At 43.2% G+C, this 24,670-nt stretch overlaps 1 protein-coding gene across 9 annotated transcripts in view; it reads left to right on the top strand.

Annotated features, from left to right (window-relative positions):
* The window catches only part of LOC142398604 (disco-interacting protein 2 homolog C), a 262,105-nt gene that overhangs the window by 120,298 nt on the left and 117,137 nt on the right, over positions 1 to 24,670 (top strand). For 8 of the 9 annotated variants that reach the window (XM_075482675.1, XM_075482674.1, XM_075482671.1 and 5 more), the window contains exon 2: positions 14,822 to 14,893. In XM_075482675.1, the coding sequence (XP_075338790.1) occupies positions 14,822 to 14,893 (72 nt within the window). Of the gene's footprint in view, positions 1 to 1,499; positions 1,756 to 14,821; positions 14,894 to 24,670 lie in introns of those variants that run through there. The other variant, XM_075482672.1, reaches the window with a different exon arrangement.

Here is a 24,670-nt window from a genome sequence, read left to right as displayed (position 1 = left end):
ACCGGGAAAGTGATTCAGGAAATGATGTTGTTAGCCGACCAATCACAACCCTTGTGGTCTCCGCGAGTCTCCGTAGGCTTCCATAAATCAGCCTTAAAGCTGAAGAAGCTTGGAGGTGGTTCCAAATTATGGATGTTGTTTGTTATTTGCTATTTACGCTTCGGCATGCACTCCGCCCACCCCTGAAGGTCCCTTTGTACAGTGGAAACAAGGCTTTAGTTTGAGTCAGGCTGTGTTCGAAACCGCCTACTACATACTTCCATACTGCATACTTCCATACTACATACTCATCGATCAGACAGTATGCAGAGCGTTTACCCACAATGCATTTCGCTCCTGCCCGAGCCGAAATCAGCCGGCCTGAAGCTGATTTCCCTTAAGCTCTAAACTCTGTAAACTTTTGCAACATTTGAAACATTTTCAGGTGAGAAAGTAGTCGTTTAGATCCCCAACGTGTTGAAAACCTGACAAAATATCGGCTGTTTACAATTTTGTTCCCACGAATTCGGCGCTACTAAAGCTAGCCGCAGTGAGCTAACGCACTTCCTGTTATTTTCACAAAATAAAATACCCGTTGCCTTTTATCATAGGGAAAGCCATTACCATACAATTGGTGCTTTTGTTTTGAAAACAGGAAGTGAACCTACCCTCGTTGTAGCTAGCTTGAAACTGCCGTTTTGACAGGAAATGACGATCGGCGACGTCACGTTACGTTGCATCTTGGGTAGTTTGAGTATGAGTAGTAACCTCATGATGCATACCCAACATTTCGGAGAATCTAGTATGCATCCGGGAACTTAAAAAAAGTTAAAATTAGTAGGAGTAGTAGGAGAAGTATGCGGTTTGGAACACAGCCATAGTGTATCGTGCCTTCGGTTTCTCACAGTTGATGCAGAAAAGCTGTACAGCCGCAGGCTTTAAGATGAAGGAACATACAGACTGCAGCCGCTGCTCCTCTGACCCTGCAGGTCCTGAACAGTGACGGGTCTTTTTTATTTTTTATCGCCCGTAAGGCAGAGCCAACACGAGGAAGAAGCTCTGCAGACGCTAAGCAGAAACACTGATGCATAAGTCCTGGAACTAATGAAAACACGTGGTGACAGAGTTTGTTGAGGTATCACTGGTGTGACATGGATTTCAGCCACACAGCCCCCTCTCTTTTGTTGGCAGTTATCGTCATAGTAACCACCAGAGATGGGAGGCACACACCCCGAGGGGTCGAGGCTGCAGATGTGAGGGTGTGTGTGCACGTGTGTGTGTGCACGAGTGTGTGTCACTGGCTTCGCGTGGAGGTGAGAGAAAGGACACACAAACCGGTTGTTTGTTTTGCTGATGTCGCCGGGCAGCGTGTTCAGGCAGGCAGCTCGGACCGTACCAACTGAGGGCAGAGGGGTGGAGCTGTTTGTGTTAACACACACACACACACACACACACACACACACGTCAGCCACTCTGCAGCTGCAGGGTGTGTGTGTTCACAACACAGCAGCAGCTAAATGTCAGCGGACACTTTCAGCCTTTAGTCTGCACAGAGCAGGTCGAGCTGTGCAGCCAATCAGCTGCTTTTCTTTGAGCTTTGAGTGTGCGCGCTAATTGAGAGACTGAGTGCAAGTGTGTGTGTGTGTGCTGCCGATGGGGAATAAGCAACCAGTGTCTTTACACACTGGACCACAGACGAGGACGGTGGCTCATCTGGAGCTGAGTTTGACTGCCGAGCCACTTTTATGTTCCTGCTGCCTCCTGAAGCTATGCTGGGTGAGTAGAACGCCGTCCTCAGTGAGCCTCAGAGAGTAGAACGCCGTCCTCAGAGAGTAGAACGCCGTCCTCAGTGAGCCTCAGAGAGTAGAACGCCATCCTCAGTGAGCCTCAGAGAGTAGAACGCCGTCCTCAGAGAGTAGAACGCCGTCCTCAGTGAGCCTCAGAGAGTAGAACGCCATCCTCAGTGAGCCTCAGAGAGTAGAACGCCATCCTCAGTGAGCCTCAGAGAGTAGAACGCCATCCTCAGTGAGCCTCAGAGAGTAGAACGCCGTCCTCAGTGAGCCTCAGAGAGTAGAACGCCATCCTCAGTGAGCCTCAGAGAGTAGAACGCCATCCTCAGTGAGCCTCAGAGAGTAGAACGCCGTCCTCAGTGAGCCTCAGAGAGTAGAACGCCACTCAGTGAGCCTCAGTGAGTAGAACGCCGTCCTCAGAGAGCCTCGGAGAGTAGAACGCCGTCCTCAGTGAGCCTCGGAGAGTAGAACGCCGTCCTCAGAGAGCCTCGGAGAGTAGAACGCCGTCCTCAGTGAGCCTCGGAGAGTAGAACGCCGTCCTCAGTGAGCCTCAGTGAGTAGAACGCCGTCCTCAGAGAGCCTCGGAGAGTAGAACGCCGTCCTCAGAGAGCCTCAGTGAGTAGAACGCCATCCTCAGTGAGCCTCAGAGAGTAGAACGCCATCCTCAGTGAGCCTCAGAGAGTAGAACGCCGTCCTCAGTGAGCCTCAGAGAGTAGAACGCCATCCTCAGTGAGCCTCAGAGAGTAGAACGCCGTCCTCAGTGAGCCTCAGTGAGTAGAACGCCGTCCTCAGAGAGCCTCAGAGAGTAGAACGCCGTCCTCAGTGAGCCTCAGAGAGTAGAACGCCATCCTCAGTGAGCCTCAGAGAGTAGAACGCCGTCCTCAGTGAGCCTCAGAGAGTAGAACGCCATCCTCAGTGAGCCTCAGAGAGTAGAACGCCGTCCTCAGAGAGTAGAACGCCATCCTCAGTGATGGGGTGGGGGGGGGCTAGCAGCACAGCTGCAAAGTAGGCAAGCTATGGCTGCTCAAGAAGGCTCCATGCACCAAGTTCGATACATAAACGCATCGTAGGAGTTGGCCTGACTTCCTGTTTGCGTGTCGGACCAGAGTTTGATTGGCTGCCCTGGGCAAACGGAAGCGAAAGTAAAAAATCCACACAATAACTTTTGTGCGGCTTGGTCTGAAGATTCTTTGTGTCAAGTCTCGGGGAAATCGGACAATCTGCGTGGCCTTAATTGCTTTTTGAAGGTTTTTGATAAAATTCAAAATGGCGGAAAATCCAACATGGCGCAAATGACATCATGGGTTGCGATGACCTCATCCAAGGATTCCAATGGTACCTCATTTGTGAAATATGGACCAAGGGGTCCAAAGATATGAGCAAAAATGCATTTTTTGCTACATATAGCGCCCCCTAGAGGCCAAACGTCACCAAACTTCTTGGACCTCTCAAAGATGTGGCCATACGTCTGCGTTAGAAGTTTGACGTCAAAAGAGTAAACGGCTGCCAAGATATGGCCTCACTTCCTGTTTGGCGGCGTCGCCACCGAGTTTGATTGGTTGCTATGGGCAAACGGAAGCGTAATTAAAAATTCCACACGATAACTTTTTTGCGGCTTAGTCTGAAGACTCTATGTGCCAAGTCCCGTGAAAATCGGACAATCTGCGTGACCTGAAATGCTTTTTGAAGGTTTTTGATAAAATTCAAAATGGCGGAAAATCTAATTAGACGGAAAATGACGTCATAGGGTGAGTTGGGCTCGTCGTGATCCAAGGATTCAAATGATGCCTCATTTGTGACATTTGAAAATGGATGAAACATGATATTTGATGACTTCACTCTGTTTGTTGTGATGCCTGAAATGAACCCAGCCAGTGTAATAACCCTTTAATAACTGCGAGTTAACAGCAGCTGTAATCGGTGTTATTATTAGCAGCGGGACAGAGGTGGTAACGCGTCTCTCAGCTGCTGCTGTAATTGAATAATTTAAGCGTAAAACCTCGTTGATCTGGTCGCTTTGCTGCTCTTTATTTACCGCCTGGTTTCAGTCTGAATGAAACGACTCCTGTGTGCACCTTTAACCCTCATACCTGATTTAAAACACAACTTAATTTCTGAAAGGGGACATTTTCGTCCCCTTTTAAAACAACTTAAAAACATAATTTTTTAAATTTTTTTAATCAAACATTAATTTTTTTTTCCCGCTTTTCTTTCATAGATATTTTATTCCACTTCAGTTCTGATCATAACTACCAAGTTTTCAATTATTTTCCAAAAATTAACCCTTTAGATGCCAATTTAAACTTTTTAGTCCAAATTTTAAGCCTTTAGGTGCCAGTATTTTCAAAATATGGAATGCAAAGTGGAATTATTGAGTAGGGATAATTATGGTCTGGGATATGTCAATGATTAGCAACAACGTTGATTTTTAATTTTTTTGTTATGCCTGATTTAAAATAATAAAAAAAACTCCTCAACTTCTGAAATTGAATTTTTGAATTTTCTAAAATGATCCCCAAAATACCATATGTTAATATTTTTTTTTCCACTTTTTTTTCCATAAATCTTTTATTCCACTTCAGTTCTGATCATAACCTCCAAGTTTTTAATTATTTAAAAAAAATAACCCTTTAAATACTGGTTTATATGATGTAAACACCAATTTCTGTTAAAACACACACACAAAAACTGCTATATTTTCAATCTATGCATATTTTTCTACACAATTAAAAATTGCATTGTATATGATGTGTGTTTGAAATTCGAAAAAATAGTAAAAAAAAATGCACAACTGGACTAAACATGATGAGTATCACTGTTTCCAGTGTGAAATTAGAGGAGAAAGTACACCCCAAGTGGACAAAAATGTCCCCTATCAGGGATTATTGTTGATGAAGTGGCGGTGACGCCACGTGCTGCAGGCGGCTTCATCTCCTCGCCTGTTTCATGTGACGGGGACTTTCCACCCAGACCCTCTGATTGTTTGTGTGTGTGATGGCTCCGCTGGCTCTAAAGTTGGCCCTGATCTTCCAGGCATGCTCCGGGGGACCGTAAATCAACTTGAAATGCAGGTTTTATGTTTGTGATTGCTTGAGGAAAACTGGTTCTGCGCTCCTGTCGGAGACTTTGTGACAGCTGGCTGGGAAAACGAGCCTCTGCAACACTCTGCTGCCCGCAGCTGAGCCTCTACACCAGAGATACGCAAGCTCTAATTGGCGGCTCGCTCTCGCATAGTAGCTTATATGCTAACAATAACAATACATTTTTTCAAATAACATACAGCGAATAATGCACAGTATTAAGTATTTTTATTAAGTTTGCGTTTTTGTAGTATTAAGTATTTTTATTAAGTATTAATTAAGGCTTAATGGTGTTTCCTAAAGGGGGCTCTGTTAAACCTGGCAACTAAGCCCGCTTAAACCACAGAGCACGCTAGCTCCTTTAGCCAGCGCGAGATCCAGGCACAATGGATCGGTTTTTAATTAAAAAAGGGCAAAAACCAGCACAGAAACCAGCACAAAAACCAGCACAGAAACCAGCACAAAAACCAGCACAGAAACCATGCTCATCCTGAATGTCTCACTATGATTACAACAACAAACTACAAATACAACATGAAGAAAGTCGAGGACTTTCTTGTGTTGTTTCTTTTTTTGTGGGATGTTTTATATGTAGAAATGCATATTTGCAAAAAGGGGACTTTAGTATGTTGTGGTAAAAGTGGCTCTAACCTTGATTTTGCTGCCAATGTGGCTCTGGTGAAATAAATAGTGAGCATCTCTGCTCTGCAGTCAGAAAGCAAACACCGTGAGACCAAAAGGCTCCCAAAGTGTTGCTGTGAAAATGTCCAAAAGAGGCTCAGCTGGACAGTCTGGAGTTTTTAAGGTGGACAGGGGTCGTTTCCTCGGCCTCAGATGGAAGCAGAAGCAGAAGCTGCGTGTTCAGCTGACGACACTGAAGCTCTAAAGCGTTTGTGTGGTGACGAACAGCTTCTGAACGGGCTGCTTCCTCTGAGTGTGTTTGCACCTGAGTGGAGTGCTGACTCAGCTTGTTGTGGCTGTAAACACCTGCTGCCCCCCCCCGCCTCTGTGTGCTTTCCCTGCCCTCGGTCCAGGGGGAGTCCTTAGGCGTTTCCCCTCGGCTCCGCTGTGTGTTCAGTTGTGTTTGCATGTGTTTGCATGGAGGCAGAGCTCAGCACGTTTGGTTTTTTAAGATGAGGCGTTCCAGGCAGTGTGAGCTTCTTTGTGCAGTTTAGATCGTAAACTTTGCCTGGATGATAACAGAACATCTGGATCTGCCTTCTCAGCTTATGTTAGTAGGTAAGCAGGACAAGGAAACACCCAAAGCCAACTGTTTTCAGGCTTTTATCTGAGTCCTGAAATACTCTGGAGTTACGAAATATTGTGCAGTTGTGGAGTTGTGGCGGTAAATGTCGGCAGTATTTGCTTCGGCCTTGATCTTCATCAGAAGGCCTCCTGCTGTGGAGCTCACAGTGAGCAGCATCGTGGTTCTCCTGCTGTGGAGCTCACAGTGAGCAGCATCGTGGTTCTCCTGCTGTGGAGCTCACAGTGAGCAGCATCGTGGTTCTCCTGCTTTGGAGCTCTCAGTGAGCAGCATCGTGGTTCTCCTGCTGTGGAGCTCTCAGTGAGCAGCATCGTGGTTCTCCTGCTGTGGAGCTCAAAGTGAGCAGCATCGTGGTTCTCCTGCTTTGGAGCTCTCAGTGAGCAGCATCGTGGTTCTCCTGCTGTGGAGCTCTCAGTGAGCAGCATCGTGGTTCTCCTGCTGTGGAGCTCTCAGTGAGCAGCATCGTGGTTCTCCTGCTGTGGAGCTCTCAGTGAGCAGCATCGTGGTTCTCCTGCTGTGGAGCTCTCAGTGAGCAGCATCGTGGTTCTCCTGCAGCTCTTCTGCCTTCTCGTTGGGACTCTGGTGCTCTGACCACTTGCAGAGGGGGAGAAAGGCTCCAGGGAAACTTCTTCCTCTCTCAGAAAACGCTTCCTGCTTGCAGATCTGGACCCTCTCTCCCCCCGTTATCTCTGCTGTGGCAGTAAAATCAGCCCTTTCCTTTTTAGGAGCTGGACAGATGCAGCTCTCCCCCCTTCTCGGCCACTTTCCTCTCATCTTCTTAGATTTTTTAATCAACGCCATTCTTTCTTCTCCTTTCTCATTGTTGTTTCCTCTTCCTCCTCCGGGTCACCCTTATATTTCTGTCTCTGTCCTCTGCCCACCCCCCCGACCCCTTCCTCCCTCTTTGTCCCACTGCTTTGCTTCCAGCTCTTTCAGCTGGTGGCCGGCCGGCCCGGCTCGCACTGTATATGGTCATGAAGGCTCAGCCGGCTGCCTCTGTGCAGACGGACACATTCCTCCACCACGGGAGCAGATTCAGCTGTGTGCACAGGAGGTCTGACTCGGGGTGTTTGGACACCTGAGCGTCACAGCCGTGCGTCAGCCGTGCATCTTCTTCCAGAACCGTGAGTCTGGAGGCTGGCTTTGGGTTAGAATCCCAACAGAAAGGCAGATTTAAGCAGATTAAAACTTCTTTCTCCATAGACTGGACCTGCACTGGAAAAAATCTAAATCTTACCAAGTATATGTGTCTCATTGAGTATCTCATTACACTTAATATAAGACACAACTGCCTAACAAGCTCTATTTCAGCCAGATATAGGGACTTGTTTGAAGACAATACATCTGGAATATCTTGTTAAGTGAAAAAGTCTTGAAAACAAATTGTTTTGAGTCATATTTCAGATGAAACGAGCTTTTTCTTTTACATTTGAAGAGGTTTTTAAGCTAATTTCAAGATCACTTTTATCTCAAAAGTCCTAAATATCACATCTTATTTCAAGAAATCTTGACAAGTCGATTTTCACTAGTTCCATTGGCAGATTTTTTTGCTTATTTCAAGCAAAAACATCTTTTATTTGTTGTTTTTTTACTTCTTTTTGGAGGGGCATTTTTTCCGGTGTGGGTTTGCATGACAGCTGAATTAAATGGAGTTGTCTGTTGCATAGTTTGGTTTGTTGCATAATGTTGGAACTGATTGCCTAATCGGTTGCTGTAGTGACTCTGAGCGCCCACTCGCTGCATCTGGGGAACCTTTCGTGATGCTGAGGATCGACGTCTGAGTCAAGGTCCACCTTGTTACCGTGACGATAAGCTGCTGTTTGTAGCGTACACAATGCTCTAATTTAATGTCATTAAATCCCAATAATCTGAATGATTTTTGTTGTTAAATATTTAGATTACCTTCAGATTAACAGACTGGTCCTGATGGGGTTTCCCACAGTTTGTGGGATTTTTAGTCTCTTCGGCTTCAGCACTTTAAGTAATTTACTTAAAGCACTTTTAAATTAATTAATTAATGATTATTTTTAATGGGCTTTTTATTTTAAATTTTTTAATACATTTTTCAATTTAATAATTAAATTTTTCTTTATTTATTTTCTTTATTTTCTTTTATTTCTTTATTTCTTTATTTATTTTTTAATGATTTTATTGCTTTGTTGTGATTTTAAGTAGCTGTAAAGCACTTTGAATTACCTTGTGTACGAATTGTGCTCTATAATTAAAATTGCCTTGCCTCTGATGGGAAATCAAATTAAATCAAATTTATTTGTATAAAACATTTCATGTACAGAACAGTTCAAAGAGCTTTACATAAAATAAAAGCATTGCAGCAGGGAGTGGAAGAAGCATTAAAAATACATAAAAGAATATAAAGAGAAACAAATAAAACCATTTAAATGAGTTTAAAAACCAGCAACAGTCCAGATAATTTCAAAGATATCGTGCAGATTTCATGCATAGACACATGAGAACAGAAATGTCTTTAACCTGGATTTAAAAATGTCTCCATTTGGTGAAAGTTTAATCTCCACTGGCAGTTTGTTCCAAACATGTCGAATCCTTTGGCATGTTTGTGTTCAGGGGAACTGGAAACCTTCAGTGTTCCACGCAGAGCTGTCTGCAGCGTCCTGTGGCAACTTCATCCATCTCTGTTTTATTTACTGAAGCAGACAGACGGTGGACGAGCGGAAAGAGTCAGGGAGCAGAGCTGGAGTCATCCTTGCTTTGTGCTTCTATAAAAAGACTCCGCTCATACAGTATATTCTGGGATTGCCCAAAAATACAGGATTTTTGGAAGAATATTCAAAAGGAAATTAGACAGATTATGGGCCTTAACCTCCATCTGGAAGCAGCACTTTACATTTTGGGTATAATTCCTGACGGTGTGACAGATAAGAGCTCTAAATGTTTACTGAGAATCCTGCTGCTGATAGCAAAGAAGACTGTAACAGCTTCCTGGCTGAAACCACAGCCTCCTATCTATCTATCTATCTATCTATCTATCTATCTATCTATCTATCTATCTATCTATCTATCTATCTATCTATCTATCTATCTATCTATCTATCTATCTATCTATCTATCTATCTATCTATCTATCTATCTATCTATCTATCTATCTATCTATCTATCTATCTATCTATCTATCTATCTATCTATCTATCTATCTATCTATCTATCTATCTATCTATCTATCTATCTATCTATCTATCTATCTATCTATCTATCTATCTAGGTTTTTTTTCTTCTTTTTGTCTTGTTGTTGCTCTCACCTGTGAATGACTCGTACTCTGTATGGTTGTTTTTCTCACCTGTAAAGTACTCATATTAACACAGAATGCTCGTTAGGGCACATAGAGCGAAGAAGAGGATTGGATTAGTGGAAAAATATGACGTAAAGGTGCAAAACAGTGACTGAAATTAACAAAGATCTAGACAGTGGAAGAAAAAAAAAGAGAGAGAGAGAGAGAGAAAGGACTTTTACAGAACTTCTCCCAAAGAAGGGGAGGAGGCCGACTTGTTTACAGTTTCTTCCAGTTCAGCTCTTATATCGGTGGTTTCAGTCTGTCTGTTAGGGACGATGGTATCATGGCCCCTACGTTAGCGTCTGAGATCAGGGAAGACGCTTTCAGAAGGAATCTAAATTACTGAGTTGGTCGAACTTGCTTAGAATCACTTTTTTTTTAAACACTTCATCAGTTATGTTCTCGCTCAAAAATGCAGAAATTCTGCTGCTCAGGCTTCTCTTCTGTGGTTTTATTGATCTCTTTCATATCTATGAGTGAGCATCTCTCGTTATTGGAACAGTTGATTGTATTAAAGAAGAAGAAGAAGAATCCTTTGATCTGTTACATTGGCAGTGATTTTCAGTGGCAGTATAGTTGTATTGACTTATAAATCAATACAACTCCAGGACCTGCAACAATAGAGTACATTTTCAGTGGTTTGTGATGACAAAAATAGGAAAAACAATTGTAAACTTCTCAATTTCTCCATTGCTTTCATGTGATTGTGAAACTGAGCTCCCACTAGCATACGGTGCTAACTGAGCTCACACTAGCACACGCTGCTAACTGAGCTCACGCTAGCACACGCTGCTAACTGAGCTCACGCTAGCAAACGCTGCTAACTGAGCTCACGCTAGCACACGCTGCTAACTTAGCTCACGCTAGCACACGCTGCTAACTGAGCTCACGCTAGCAAACGCTGCTAACTGAGCTCACGCTAGCACACGCTGCTAACTGAGCTCACGCTAGCACACGCTGCTAACTGAGCTCACGCTAGCAAACGCTGCTAACTGAGCTCACGCTAGCAAACGCTGCTAACTGAGCTCACGCTAGCACACGCTGCTAACTGAGCTCACGCTAGCACACGCTGCTAACTGAGCTCACGCTAGCAAACGCTGCTAACTGAGCTCACGCTAGCACACGCTGCTAACGGAGCTCACGCTAGCACACGCTGCTAACTGAGCTCACGCTAGGATACGCTGCTGACTGAGCTCACGCTAGCACACGCTGCTAACTGAGCTCACACTAGCACACGCTGCTAACTGAGCTCACACTAGCAGATGCTGCTAATACTTACAGTTCAGCCACGGTTGTTCCCCATCTATCTTTTCATCACAATCTTTTTGGGAGTCGTGTGTTGAAGTAGCAACAAAATGACGACAGAATGTAGCAGCCTTAGTGGTAATTCACCTCATCACATGTCAGAGGTATAACGGATGTGTCGGTGCAGCCATATTGGACGGGGTCGGGTCGGGCAAAGACCCATGGGTCACACCGTCTGACACATTCCTGTGAACTGTTTGTTGTTAGAGGCTAATGCTAAGAACTGCTGCTTTACACAGAAAGCTAACGAGTTTATGCTAGTAAAGCTGCCGACGCTGCATTTAAAAACAAGTGGAAAGTAGGAATATCCAACAGCCTGTGTTTGGAGCTTTTCAAAGAAAAGTGAATGCAGTCAGTTTCGTGTTGCTTTGAAAGTGAAACCACGCCCCTCAGGCGTAGGCGGGGGGTGTGCCGGGGGGGCACCGCCCCCTGATGGCACCAAAGCCCTTTGGACGGTTAATCACTGCAGCCCAAACTTCAGAGGTTCATTGTGATAACATCTACCTTTCATAACCTGCTTATTTTAACTGCTCTCTTCTCTCAGCTCGACACAAATAAAAGTGTAGTTAATAGAATAGAATAATGGATCTTTCTCCCAGTAAGTCACCATGACCGATGCTTTCTTTTGTTACCTGTAACGCCGAGTTTTGGGCAGTTTTAACAGTTTAAATGTTGTTTTTTCTCCTCTGACGCTGCTCTATAAAGCTCTGAATGGTCCAGGACCAGAATGCATCAGTGACCTCCTGACCCAGTATGAACCTTCCAGACCCCTCAGGTCATCTGGATCCGGTCTTCCATCAGTTCCCAGAGTCAGAACCAGACATGGAGGAGCTGCATTCAGCTTCTATGCTCCACATGTCTGGAACAAACTCCCAGAAAGCCTCAGATCAGCTGAAACACTCAGTGGGTTTAAGTCCAGGCTGAAGACACACCTATTTTAGATAGATAGATAGATAGATAGATAGATAGATAGATAGATAGATAGATAGATAGATAAATACTTTATTCATCCCAATTTGGGAAATGATTGTTGCAGCAGCGTACAGTATTAAAGATATGTAAACAATTAAAGGAAAAACAACCAAATAGAATATAATAAAACTATAGAATAAACATCAGAGAAATATTTTCAGCTGCGTTTGAATTAAGCTCCAAATCTGAAGCTTGAGTTTCAAAACTTAATCACATTTTAACTCCTGATTTTATCTGATTTTCTTCTTTCTTTCTTTTTTGTTTAAAATCTAAATCCTGCTTTTTATTTCTACTGTTTTAATGTCTCTGTAAAGCACTTTGAATCACCTTGTTGTTGAATTGTGCCGTACAGATAAACCTGCCTTGCCTTGAATGGGAACATTGAGTATAAAAAGGTGTTATTAGCTGTAATAACCCTGTCCTACGCTCTCATAGGGACGGTGGGATTATTTTTCTATCTCATCACCTGCATTAAAACCTTTTGATGGTTAAATTATCTCCCGATGGTGTATGTAGAGCATCTGTGGAACTTGATCTTGTGCGACGGTGCTTCTGTTGTGGTGTATTTTTAGCCTGTTTCACCCACTGAACACGGAGCTGTTGCAGCATCAGGCTTGTCCATGACTCTTTCCTGTTAGAGCGAGTGGCTGAGCCCATGTGGCGGGTCAGGCAGTACCAAACAAACCAGGTCAGACCTCCCTGCTCTGATCCAGCAGAGTCTCAGGCTCCCACAGAGTCTCTCTTTGTCTTCTCCAGCTGAAGCTTTCTCCCGTCTCTGCCTCCTCTCTGCGGGACGTTAGCTCCCCTATCAGAGATGCTAATTACTGCCTTCATGCCACCGAAAACACACTCCCACGTGCACGGTGCTGACATCATGGCCGATGACGCCTGCGCCCGCAGTCGGTTTCTGGAGCTGAGTCACATGTTGGTGTGTTTTAAGAAGGATTTGTCAAGCAAACCTACTTTTTCTCTGCAGGTTTAGTGTCACTCAGGTCTGTTCGAGTCACTCGTTTCCTCTGATGAACTTTGTTAGTATTAGGGCTGGGCAACGATTAAAATGTTTAATCTAATTAATCACACGATTTCCCTGATTAATCGCATTTGTACGCAGAATCCAAAAATGAATCTAAAAGTAGTGTATAGCTTTTAGCATTTAGTTTTATTTTAAATGTGCTGCCATATGGGCAAAGAAGCCCAAATCATATCCCATCTGTCCCCTCCTAAAACAGTACGAGCTACAGACATTAGCCATCGATCAAAGCTATCAAACCTGACCCTCATATTCAAAATACTGCATGGAGCTGCATCCCCCCCCAAGCAGTTCATCCAGCCTGCCTCAGAACGTACAGTAAGAACAACCAGAACAGTTCTTCAGGGAAATCGCACCATCCCAAAAAGAAAAGGCGCTTTTGCACAAAACTGCTTTTCATATATAGCTATATAAGAATGGAATGAACTCCCCCAACACATAAAGTCCTGCATAAATATCAAAGATTTCACCAAACAAATTAAAATGCACCTACTATTAAAACAGACGTGCTCCCACCGATAATTGTTTTTTTATTTAATTTAATTCAATTTAATTAATTAATTTTTTTAATCAGGCTTCTAAAAGACTTTTTTAAAGAAAATATTAAATAAAATGTGATTCGGAAATGAACAAATTAAAATGATTAAAATAGACCCACTGGTAATAAGGTTTTTTTGGTTTGTTTGTTTGTTTCTTAAATAAAGAAATAAAAAAAATGATAATAATTGGACTCCCTACCCCATCCCCCTTTAAGGACTGCAGATGGAAAATAGCACTTCTGCTAAATTCGATGTAACCATCTTGTTGTTGTTGTTCATGAAATGTCCTTTAAATAAACTCATTCATTCATATGAATGAAAGTGCCATAACATTTGTTGTGCAAACACACTTTTAACATCAGCATCTTTCTGTAGTTTTTATGTAGAAGCCTCGCTCCACTGTCTGTTTCCTTGAATGACTTGCTGCTATCAGTTGTGTGTTTTGCCTTTAAGTGATATTTTAGACTGGAACTACTACGCTGAGAAGACAATTCAACTTGGCTGTAAATGCAGGAGTTTTTTTTTTTTTTACATTTTTTTTTTAAATACGTGCTTTTATGTTGAAACAAGTAAAACAGGAAGTAGCGCCGGTTAGCTCCGTTAGCTTCACACAGAGACCGAGGAGCACCTGGAGCGGTGATGTTACAGACAGCAACAGACTTTTACAATAATAAAATAAATAATAAAACCTGCGTTAATGCGCGATAAAATATTTATCGGCGTTAAATAATAACGAGTTCACTGCTTAAAAATTCAGCTGGAACTCTGATTTTACCTTCAGCTGATGTCACCAGCTTCATCCATTTTCTTGTCATCTTCAGATCACGTCAGCAGGGAAATCCAAACATTTATTAACGTTATTCTTGTCAACTTGATTAATAAGTTGCATGTTATCCAGTTTAAAGTTTTCTATGAGAGTATGTGAGTCGGAGAACCCTGAATGTTCCCCTCCTGGTTTCAGCAGAGCAGCTCGGTGCGTTTAGGCTTTCTGCTCCATGAGAAGGAACGTTTGCTATTCAACAGTTTTGCGTTGAACTCGCTGCTTTAACTTTATGACCGTTTTTGCTAAATCTAACCGCACTGAGGATCAGATGAATAGAACAGATGCTCCGTGTGTTCGGATCACTTCCAGTCAACGCTGAACAGAGCGCTCTAAACTCAGCTCCTTCCTCAGATTTCTGGCTTTCTTTAGGAATCTGCTGATGCCTCCTGAGTTGGGTTGATTTATCACTTGAGGGATTCATCAGATCTTTTTGGTGTTTCATTGGACTGTGAGAGGGGGAATCCATGCACCTGCAACGCTTTGGTTCCCTGATATTGGCACGTGCACTCACACGTGCACTCACACGTGCACTCACGCATGCATGCAACCCAGCTGCAGCATCTGGTCTCGGTTGCCCGATGAGAATGACTCGGCATAATAAACTTCTCTCTGGTTCTGTGGGATATTTACATGTTTGTCTCTTTGTTTATGAAAGAAGTTGTTGTTGTTGTTGTTGTACTGTTACAATTAGCTCAAATAAATCTTAAATCTTCTCTCTCTTTCTCCGGCAGGTGACATCACACAGAAGGGCTATGAGAAGAAGCGGTCCAAGCTGATTGGAGCCTTCTTCCCTCAAACACCAGGTGAGACTTCCACCTTTTCCTCCTGCACTTTGATGAATTCTGCATCCAGGAAGCATTTCGGGTGGCGCCTAAATGTAAATGTACTTTATCTATACAGCCCTTTACAGACAATCCTTACGGTGTACCAAAGTGCTTTACAGCAGGTAATAAATAAAGAGAAGAAGAAGAAAAAACAATAAAAGAACATTGAAAGCAATAAAATACAACAAAATTAAATGAGATCAATTAAGATAAAAGTGTCATCATGCTACTGGGTATTAAAAGCCATCCTAAATAAGCAGGTTTTAGCCCAGATGTGAAGAGGCCCAGGTCAGAAATAAGACGCAGCTGGACGGGGGGCTTATTCCAGAGCCTGGGGGCAGCTTTGGGAAAAGGCTCGCTCACCCCAGGGTTTGTATTCTGACCTGGGCACTTCCAGCAGAAACTGATCTGCTGACTTCAGAGCTCTACCAGGACTGTTAAAAGCTCAGATAAATATGACGGGGCGAGGCCGTTAAGAGCTTTAAAAACAAACATTAAAAGTTTAAAATCAGTTCTATAAAGGACAGGAAGCCGATGGAGGGAGTTCAGAACAGGAGTGATGTGCACACGTCTGTTGGTGTTGGTTAAAGACGGGCAGCAGCGTTCTGCACCAGCTGAAGGCGGCTGAGAGAAGACTGGGAGACGCCCACATAAAGAGCATTAAAACAGTCTGACCTTCAACTTATTTCTCAAGGTCATGACGACTTAAAAACATTTTAACTTTGGCCAAAACTAGTCTGAGGACATTGTTCATTTTCTAAAGTCAAGGCTGCTTTATGTCTCAGTGTGAACATGTTGAAGAAGGAAAAAGATCCACGTTCAACAGGAAATAGGAAAAGAGTTGCCGACAAACAAAGGTTCAACACGCGGTCTGTTGTAAATGTGCAGCTTTAAGGTCATCTCTGTGCAGATATTAGTTCATTCATTAAGGGAAACCACGATGATTCCTTTTGTTTCAGCAGTTTTTTTACATCTGATCCTGTTTGCTGTCGGCTGGGCAGCTGATCAACGGTCTCTTACGTAACACGGCAACATGTTTTTCTTTCTGTTTATAGCACAGAGGAATGAGATGCTGCTCACAGCTGGGCTTCAACGTCCAACTGTTGCACAATCAAAGCTTTATTCACAAGATCGAATCTGATTAAAGAGTCTTTTCTGGTACCTGAGAGCAGTTCTGTTTCCTGTCGGTTTGGGTGCAGTGCACATTTCTCTGGTCTACGTTTGGGGAATATTTAACAAATATTAAAGGGATAGTTCGCCTCTTTTGACATGAAGCTGTATGACATCCCATATCAGCAACATCATTTCTGAACATCTTCTTACCCCCTGCTGCGTCCTGTGAGCAGAGTTCCAGCCTCGTTTTGGTGTTGATGAAGGTAGTCCGGCTAGTTGGCTGGGGTTTAAAAAATAAAGCGTTTTGCTTCTCAAAACAATATGTGTTCAACAGAGTAATACATTTGTATCACAGAATGGTTCTCCAGGAAAAAGTCAGACCTCACAATCTCTTGGCCCTATTTTCTCTCTCTTCGTATCACTGCCTGCTGCCTGCTGCCGACAGCCGCACCTGTTACGGTGTTTCCTGCTCGGAAGCAGGGGACTGCTCGGTCTGCACTTCGGTCTGCACGGCAGGCAGTGAACTTCTTGAGTTAGTATGCGAGTTTGAGTAATCGAGAAGTTCCCGGATGCATACTAGATTCTCCTAAATGTTGGGTATGCATCATGAGGTTACTACTCATACTCAAACTACCCAAGATGCAACGTAACGTGACGTCTCCGATCGTCATTTCCTGTCAAAACGGCAGTTTCAAGCTAGCTACAACGAGGGTAGGTTCACTTCCTGTTTTCAAAACAAAAGCACCAATTGTATGGTAATGGCTTTCCCTATGATAAAAGGCAACGGGTATTTTATTTTGTGTAAATAACCGGAAGTGCGTTGCTCACTGCGGCTAGCTTTAGTAGCGCCGAATTCGTGGGAACAAAATTGTAAACAGCCGGTATTTTGTCAGGTTTTCAACACGTTGGGGATCTAAACGACTACTTTCTCCCCTGAAAATGTTTCAAATGTTGCTAAAGTTTACAGAGTTTAGAGCTTAAGGGAAATCAGCTTCAGGCCGGCTGATTTCGGCTCGGGCAGGAGCGAAATGCATTGTGGGTAAACGCTCTGCATACTGTCTGATCGATCAGTGTGTAGTTTTGAACACAGCCAAGGAAAGTGTTTTTGGTTTTATATCACAGATCGATGCTGTGGAGTGTTTGTGTGTTTGTGCTGCAGACCAACAGAAACTGTGGCTGCTGAAGCTATTACAGGACTGTGTGTGCACGTGTGTGCATGTGTGTGTTCTCTGTGGGTGGGGGAGCTTCAGGAAGTGCATTATGGGAAGGAATGAAGGGTGTAGGATGGAGAAAATGTTTGGTATTCACGTCCAAGCCCAGTTGGGGGTTGTCCCCATTTCACTTTGGGGGGGCCGGATGACACATTTCTCTCCTTTCATAGACGCACACACGTGCACGCACACGTGCACACGTTTCCATCACATTACACCGACTTGCATCAACTTCCTGCAGACTTACCTGATCAGTTACTTTGCTCATCTTCTTCATCTGAACTTCATCAGAAATCTGAATGTGATGATTTCCACTTTCCGTCCCTTAAAGACATTTGAGTCGCACACAATCACATCCTGAAAACAGCGGGACTATCCTCTCAGTGCTGTGACGTGCACACACACAGACAGTAACTCTTTTCTCTCAGTTTCAGAGCCGCTCTCACACACACTTAACAACTCAATACACTCTTTATCCCTCTCAGAAACTCACACACACACTTTGGGATGTGTTTCAGAGCTTCAGCCTGCCAGTCCACCCTGCTGCTGACAGTCAGACTGATGCAGTTTGATCTCAGCATCTACAGCCGTCTTTATCTTTAGGTAACAGAACTCGCTAACAGTAGAAAAACGTGAAGGTTTGGCCTGAAATACGGTCTTCTCTCTATCTCTGATCACTGGCCCACCTATATGAATAAAAGTGAGTTTAAATGTACCCCTAAAGTACATTATTTTATTTAATTTATTTTTATTATTTATTTATTTATTATTTTTTATTATTTATTATTATTTTATTACATATTAGTACGTGGTCTTTTGAAAGCAAGACCAGGCTCCTTTGGTTCGGTTTGGGCCATCCTGACCCTCAGGTCCTGTTCACCTGAAACCTAAAGAGGCGTAAATCCTAATACCAGCCGTGATGTTTCCTGGTGGTTGTGATGCAGACTGGCTGGTTTCTGACTGCGCTGCACTGCAGCAGTGTCCTCACCTCAGTCCAAGGCTGCAGAGCGTTTACCCACAATGCATTTCGCTCCTGCACGAGCCGAAATCAGCCGGCCTGAAGCTGATTTCGCTTAAGCTCTAAACTCTGTAAACTTTAGCAACATTTGAAACATTTTCAGGAGAGAAAGTAGTCGTTTAGATCCCCAACGTGTTGAAAACCTGACAAAATACCGGCTGTTTACAGTTTTGTTCCCACGAATTCGGCGCTACTAAAGCTAGCCACAGTGAGCAACGCACTTCCGGTTATTTTCACAAAATAAAATACCCGTTGCCTTTTATCACAGGGAAAGCCATTACCATACAATTGGTGCTTTTGTTTTGAAAACAGGAAGTGAACCTACCCTCATAGCTAGCTTGAAACCGCCGTTTTGACAGGAAATGACGATCGGCGACGTCACGTTACGTTGCATCTTGGGTAGTTTGAGTATGAGTAGTAACCTCATGATGCATACCCAACATTTAGGAGAATCTAGTATGCATCCGGGAACTTCTGCTTACTCAAACTCGCATACTAACTCAAAAAGTTAGTAGGAGTAGTAGGAGAAGTATGAGAAGTATGCGGTTTGGAACACAGCCCCAGTTACTGTTCAGATCTCCGCTTTCTCAGCCGGCCCAAATGGTTGCAGCCACACTTTCCCAGTTTGCATCATACCACAGCAGCACTCTCACTGAGACTCCAGGGCTCCATTCACAGAACAAATAGATAAATAAAGCACTTCTCTGCTGTTCCATAACCAGGGAAATATGTTTGATTTATCCTCGCTGAATTACAGAGCGTTCCTGCTCGTGTTTTATGTCCACCGGTCCTCAGACAGTTAATGAAAAGGCATGTCGACCGCGCGGCTACACGGAGTCTCAGGGGTAACATTTGCATGAAAAAGCCTTCTGTCTTCCTGTGAAAATGACGGTAACGCTGTTATCTGCAGGCGCAGCCCGGTCCTTTACCTTCTCAGGCTGTTTAGAGACGTGTCACACAGTGATGTCTGAGTCCTGCAGGAATCATGAGTTTGGACTGGGATGAGGGATGATTTGGGCTTCTGAAACAAGGAGATGCTGCAGTTCTAAAGAAAAAGAGGAAAACGAGCTCTGAACTCTCTGTCATGTGACAGGAGCAGCGCTGTACTGCTGCAGACCTGCATTTATACAGTTCAGGGAATTCTGAACAACTTTCCCAAAGGTTGAGGTGTTTCTAAAGCTCTGACTCTAACTATCATCCAGCCCCTAACTTAAAGGGACAGTTCGCCTCTTTTGACATGAAGCTGTACGACATCCCATATCAGCAACATCATTTCTGAACATCTTCTTACGTGGAGTTGGGAGCATAACAAGCGAGTTTCATCTTGGATTAAAGGCTGATGGACCTCGACGGTTATCTTTGCAACCTGTCGAAGAACCAGTGGGCCACAGACGATAACATCTGGCCAGAGGTTTCCTGACAGTCGGGTGTTCGGTCTGTAGAACCAGCTGTTTGCTCCACTTCAGACCAACCGTGTTATTTTCCTTCAGAAGTCAGAGGTTTCTGACGTGTTCCTGATGGACGTGGGGAGCCCGGCGGCGGTTTGCTCTCAGGGTGGTGGTCCTCCGGGGCCTTCCTCCGGGGCCTTTGCATGCTGTTCTGGTGCTTTGGTTTCCTCTCAGAGTGCAGAAGGTAGTGAGGTTGATTGGTCACTTTTTGGTGCATAGATGTGTGTGAACATGCATAATGGAACCTGCAGCGTGTGATGCAAGAAAACTCAAGGTGCTGGTAATTTGTGTGAGAGAGAAAGACGGGCAGGGAATCCACAAGAGTGTGTTCCAATAACGCCTTCAAAGTGCTCGGATACATGAATGTAATGTTGGAAATTATGTTTTTAAGTTACAGACTGTACCAAAATCTTCAAAGTAAAGTATTTGTCAGTGTCAGCAGCTGATGCACCCCCCCTGTGTGTAATGAAGGAGCTGATATCATGCAGATCGGCCTCCATCTGACTCAGTTTTCTCACCTGACAGGACGCTGTTCATCTGTTATTCAGCGCAGGCTGTGAGGTAGTGCAGTGTGAACTTTTGTCATGATTAATTCAGGCCTTTGTTAGCTTTTCCTCACCGTCTTTGATCTGAGAGCAACTACTGAGCTTGAATTATGCAGCAACACCAGCAGAGAGAGAGTCTTAAAAACTGGAGACGCAGTTCAGGGTTTCCAGCTTTCGAGGAACTGAAAGTCACTTTGGATGTTCCTCAGTGGATCAACCAGCTGTCCCAATGCAGCCAGTGTACACACAGCTCATGGAAATCTGTCCATTCGATGCATGCTGTACTTAATTAATGTGGATTAGATATGTCCTTTCTGTTATTTCTACTTTAGCCATGCGCGTAATTTGCACGGGGGTTACGGGGGTCATGACCCCCTCAAAAATCAGATCCAGCTAATATAACCCCCCCAATATCATCAAATCAAATCATCAAAAAATATCATAAAATTCTGAATGAATAACTTTTGTTTGTTTTCTTTATTCATTCATTTCATTTCAAGATAGTATCATGTTTTAAATAATCTGTAATGTAACCCCCCCAAACCGACTACTTGGTATTACCCAACCCAATTTCTCTACCGAAAGTTTGTTTATGCGCGGCCGCTGGACCTGGTGAGTGGTGCCAGAGGGTGCCAGGGATCCAGGGATCCAGGGATCACTGTGTGGAACCAATGTCACTGAACTGTATCTTAAGTTGCTGTTTGCTCCAAAACAGTCACACTTTTTGGGGGTTTGTTGTGCTAAGAGGTGGATTAACGAGAGTTAAATTGATGGAAAAGGGCTGTGACGGCTGCTCAGAAAGTTCACAAAGCTAGCGCGAAAATCTTGAATGTTGTCTTGCATATACCAAGACGTTCACCTCATGTGTTGCTTATATGTGATCCTGCAAGGCGAAACCAGTCGCTTTGGTAAAATTTACAAAACTAAGTTATTGTGCTCACATGAACGGCCATAAACTAAGTTTCCAACGATATGTATATTGAGGCTATTGCTATCGCTAAGATAACTGCATCCAAAGTTGGCATGGTTCTCCTGTCAGGATAATGCTAGAAGAGAAGAAAATCACCTTTTTAAGCGGCGTTGACAACTGGAATGACTGCTAATGTGTTAAATCTTCACCGGGCTTAACAGTCAAAACATATGTTTTTCCGTGAAATTTGTTCAACCCGCCCAGTTTTCCAGTCGTTTCAGTAATATATTGTGGTCAACTGTATCAAATGCAGCACTGAGATCTAGTAGAACTAAGACTGACATTTTTCCACCGTCTGTATTCAGACATGTGTTGTTAAACTCTTTGTCAGAGCAGTCTCAGTCCTGTGGTTCTGTCTAAAAGTTGACTGGAAGGTGTCATAGCAGTTGTTTTGTTTTAAAAAGTAATTAAGTGGTTGAAAATCCGTTTTTTTCAATGATCTTACTTAAAAATGGGAAATTTGAGATAGGCTTGTAGTTGTTCATTTGTGTCTTGTCAAGATTGTCCTTTTTCAGCAGAGGTTTGATTACAGCTTTTTTTTAGTGGCTCTGGAAACACACCCAACATTAAATGTTCACCATCAGTAACAGGTCTGACTCCTTTAATGATATTATTATTAATTTATAGCAATCTTAATGTGATAGTAAGTGGGCAATATGTGAAATCAGTTCAGAATAAAGGTGCAAGCTGCTCTCCAGTGTGCCACCCTGTATTGTGTGATGTATCGAGAGTTGCATTGTGCATAATACATTTGCTGCATGTAGGTGCCAATACAGTGATGAAATTGATTAATCTTTAAGTTCTTGTCATCTGCCAATGTTGGCTAGTGCTTAAACACTGAATTTAACTACTGTGTCGTTATGGCATAAATAGTGAAGTGAACTGCTGCATTTACGTTAAGTATCAGTAAAAGTATCACAATGTATTTCTAACACAGGAATGGCAAATTAGCGAGCAAGAAAATGATTAAATAAATAAATAAATATGCTGCGAGTTTAACCCCCCCAATGGTAGACCCAAAGTTACGCCCTTGACTTTAGCAGTAGCTCAGCAGCTGGTGGCTAAGTGTGGAGCTAAGTGTGGAGCTAAGTGTGGAGCTAAGTGAGGAGCTAAGTGATGAGCTAAGTGTGGAGCTAAGTGAGGAGCTACGTGTGGAGCTACGTGTGGAGCTAAGTGTGGAGCTAAGTGAGGAGCTAAGTGTGGAGCTAAGTGAGGAGCTAAGTGTGGAGCTAAGTGTGGAGCTAAGTGAGGAGCTAAGTGAGGAGCTAAGTGAGGCGCTAAGTGAGGCGCTAAGTGTGTGTGCGCTTACACACAGTCTTGTCCCACTCGGCTCATCCTACAGCCAGATTAAAAATGATTGAAGGCTCAGTCAGATGACAGCAGGACTTATTAAGTCCTGTAAGTGATGTTCAAAGTATCGTCTGGTTTCAGCACTTTTAAGATAACGCTGTGAGGAAAAGCTGAAGTACCTGACATGAAAATCCAACCTCCAGGTTAGATAATTACAGAAAAACCCAGAACATGTGAGCATGTGACGAAGCTGCATCCAGCAGCTGTAAAAGTCCAGTTTCCTTCCCTGATACTGGCTCCGGAGAACTAGCTGCCAGCCTACAAGTCTTTATACCCACGTGTGTTTGGTTCTGCAGCTGCTTTTACTCCTTTTATACGAGAGAAAAAGCTCTCAGCTGTTTTGAATGTACGGTTTCCTATAAGTTGGGCTCTCACCAGAACATGTGTAGAAAATCCTTACTCCATATTTGTTTTCTGGAAGCTAAAATATGTATAGCCTGTTCATGGAAAAGGGATAAACCTTGTATGGTTAACAGGGAGTCTTTTTACTCGGCTTTAGAAAAGATGAGCTACACCACGAAATTGCTTGACAAGTTTTGGAAAATCTGGAAGGTTTTGAACAGACTTTTACAAAATAAAAGCCTGTGTTAATGCACTTAAATTAGCGAGTTAACGTTATAATAACGAGTTAACTCGCCCAGCCCTAATATATATGATAAGGAGACTGGAAACCTGTGGTTGATGTGCATTGTTGTTGGATCTGTGCACAGCTGCTGTTAGTTAGCACAAAGCTGACTGAAACCACGTTTCCACTCAGGCTGCAGCCGTTCACACAACCTGTGAGAGTTTTCTGACTCTAACTGATGACATCAGTCAGAAAACAGGTGCATTTTCCAGCAGTGATGGGAACAAACAAGAGGATTAATACAAGGAAACGGCACCGCTGAAGGAAAATTAAGTGTGTTTTACACCTCAAAAGAGAAAGAAAAGGTTGTAAACTTAAAAACTTATTCAGATATTTATCTGTAAAGCTTCTTCCTTTGGTCAGATCTGCCGTGAGACCCAAACCCAACAGACACCCACACCTGTAAACACACAGAGAACAGCCAGCGAGCACACGGATCAATACGTCTGGTGATAATAACCCCCCGTTACTGCTGATCTACGGCCGTCCGGCTCAGCCTCACTTTCCCAGCCTCGTCCGTCTTCATTAGAGCTCTCAGAGCGGCTCAGAGTGCCGCTGCGGCTCGGGGAAAAAGCTGAAAGTTGATTAGCCAACCGTTTAATGACTGCCAGGCAGCAGAGGGATACGACGGGTCTGGGAAACACCTCGCTCTCTCCTTCCTCTGGGGAGTCCGAAAGGATGGAATTCTCCTCCTTGCTCAACTTGTTCTCCAAACAGGCTGCAGATACAGCGTTAAATCCACGAGGGTATGTGTACATATATATATATATATATATATATATATATATATATATATATATATATATATATATATATATATATATATATATATATATCTAATGCTTAAGATCAAACTGAAGCCTAAAAACCACCAAACTTCACGGAAAATCAATTTTAATTTATTTAATAAAACCTGTTGTAGGAGCTATTTTTCTATTTTAGTTGAGTCTTAGAATTTAGATTTCTTTTATATTATTTGCTTAGTTTTTGGTTGATAATTAGTATTTTTGTTGTTTAGGATAAATTGGTTTGTAATTAATTTAACACATTTTTTGTTTGGGGAAATGGGCGTTTCACACATAAATACGTAGGTTTTAGGGAACATGTTTTTTTTACCAGTTCTCAGTCGTCAATCGGTGGGTGAACAGGTGAGCCAATCAGAGCAGGAGAGGCAGGAAGGGATCCTGTGAAGCTCGCCATGTTTGGTTTTGCCTGCAAACTTGGAATAAATCCATGATGAACTATATTTTGGATGAACTATTTATTATTGGACCTTTTGTACTGCGTAAACCAGAAACCCTGAAGTGCGTCAAGTGACTGTTTGAGTTATGTTTAATTTTAGTTTGGTCACCTTTAAGTCAAAAGTTTTTTCTATTATTATTATTATTATTATTATCACCCGTGTTTAACCAAATACACGACAAACAGCAGCAGACTGACACATTCACTCAGTTCAGAGTCACTGGATCTCTGACA

The sequence above is a fragment of the Odontesthes bonariensis genome, chromosome 14 (assembly GCF_027942865.1).
Source record: "Odontesthes bonariensis isolate fOdoBon6 chromosome 14, fOdoBon6.hap1, whole genome shotgun sequence".
NCBI lineage: Eukaryota > Metazoa > Chordata > Actinopteri > Atheriniformes > Atherinopsidae > Odontesthes > Odontesthes bonariensis.
The sequence above is the reverse complement of the archived record's forward strand: the minus strand, read 5'-3'. Positions and strand labels throughout refer to the sequence as shown.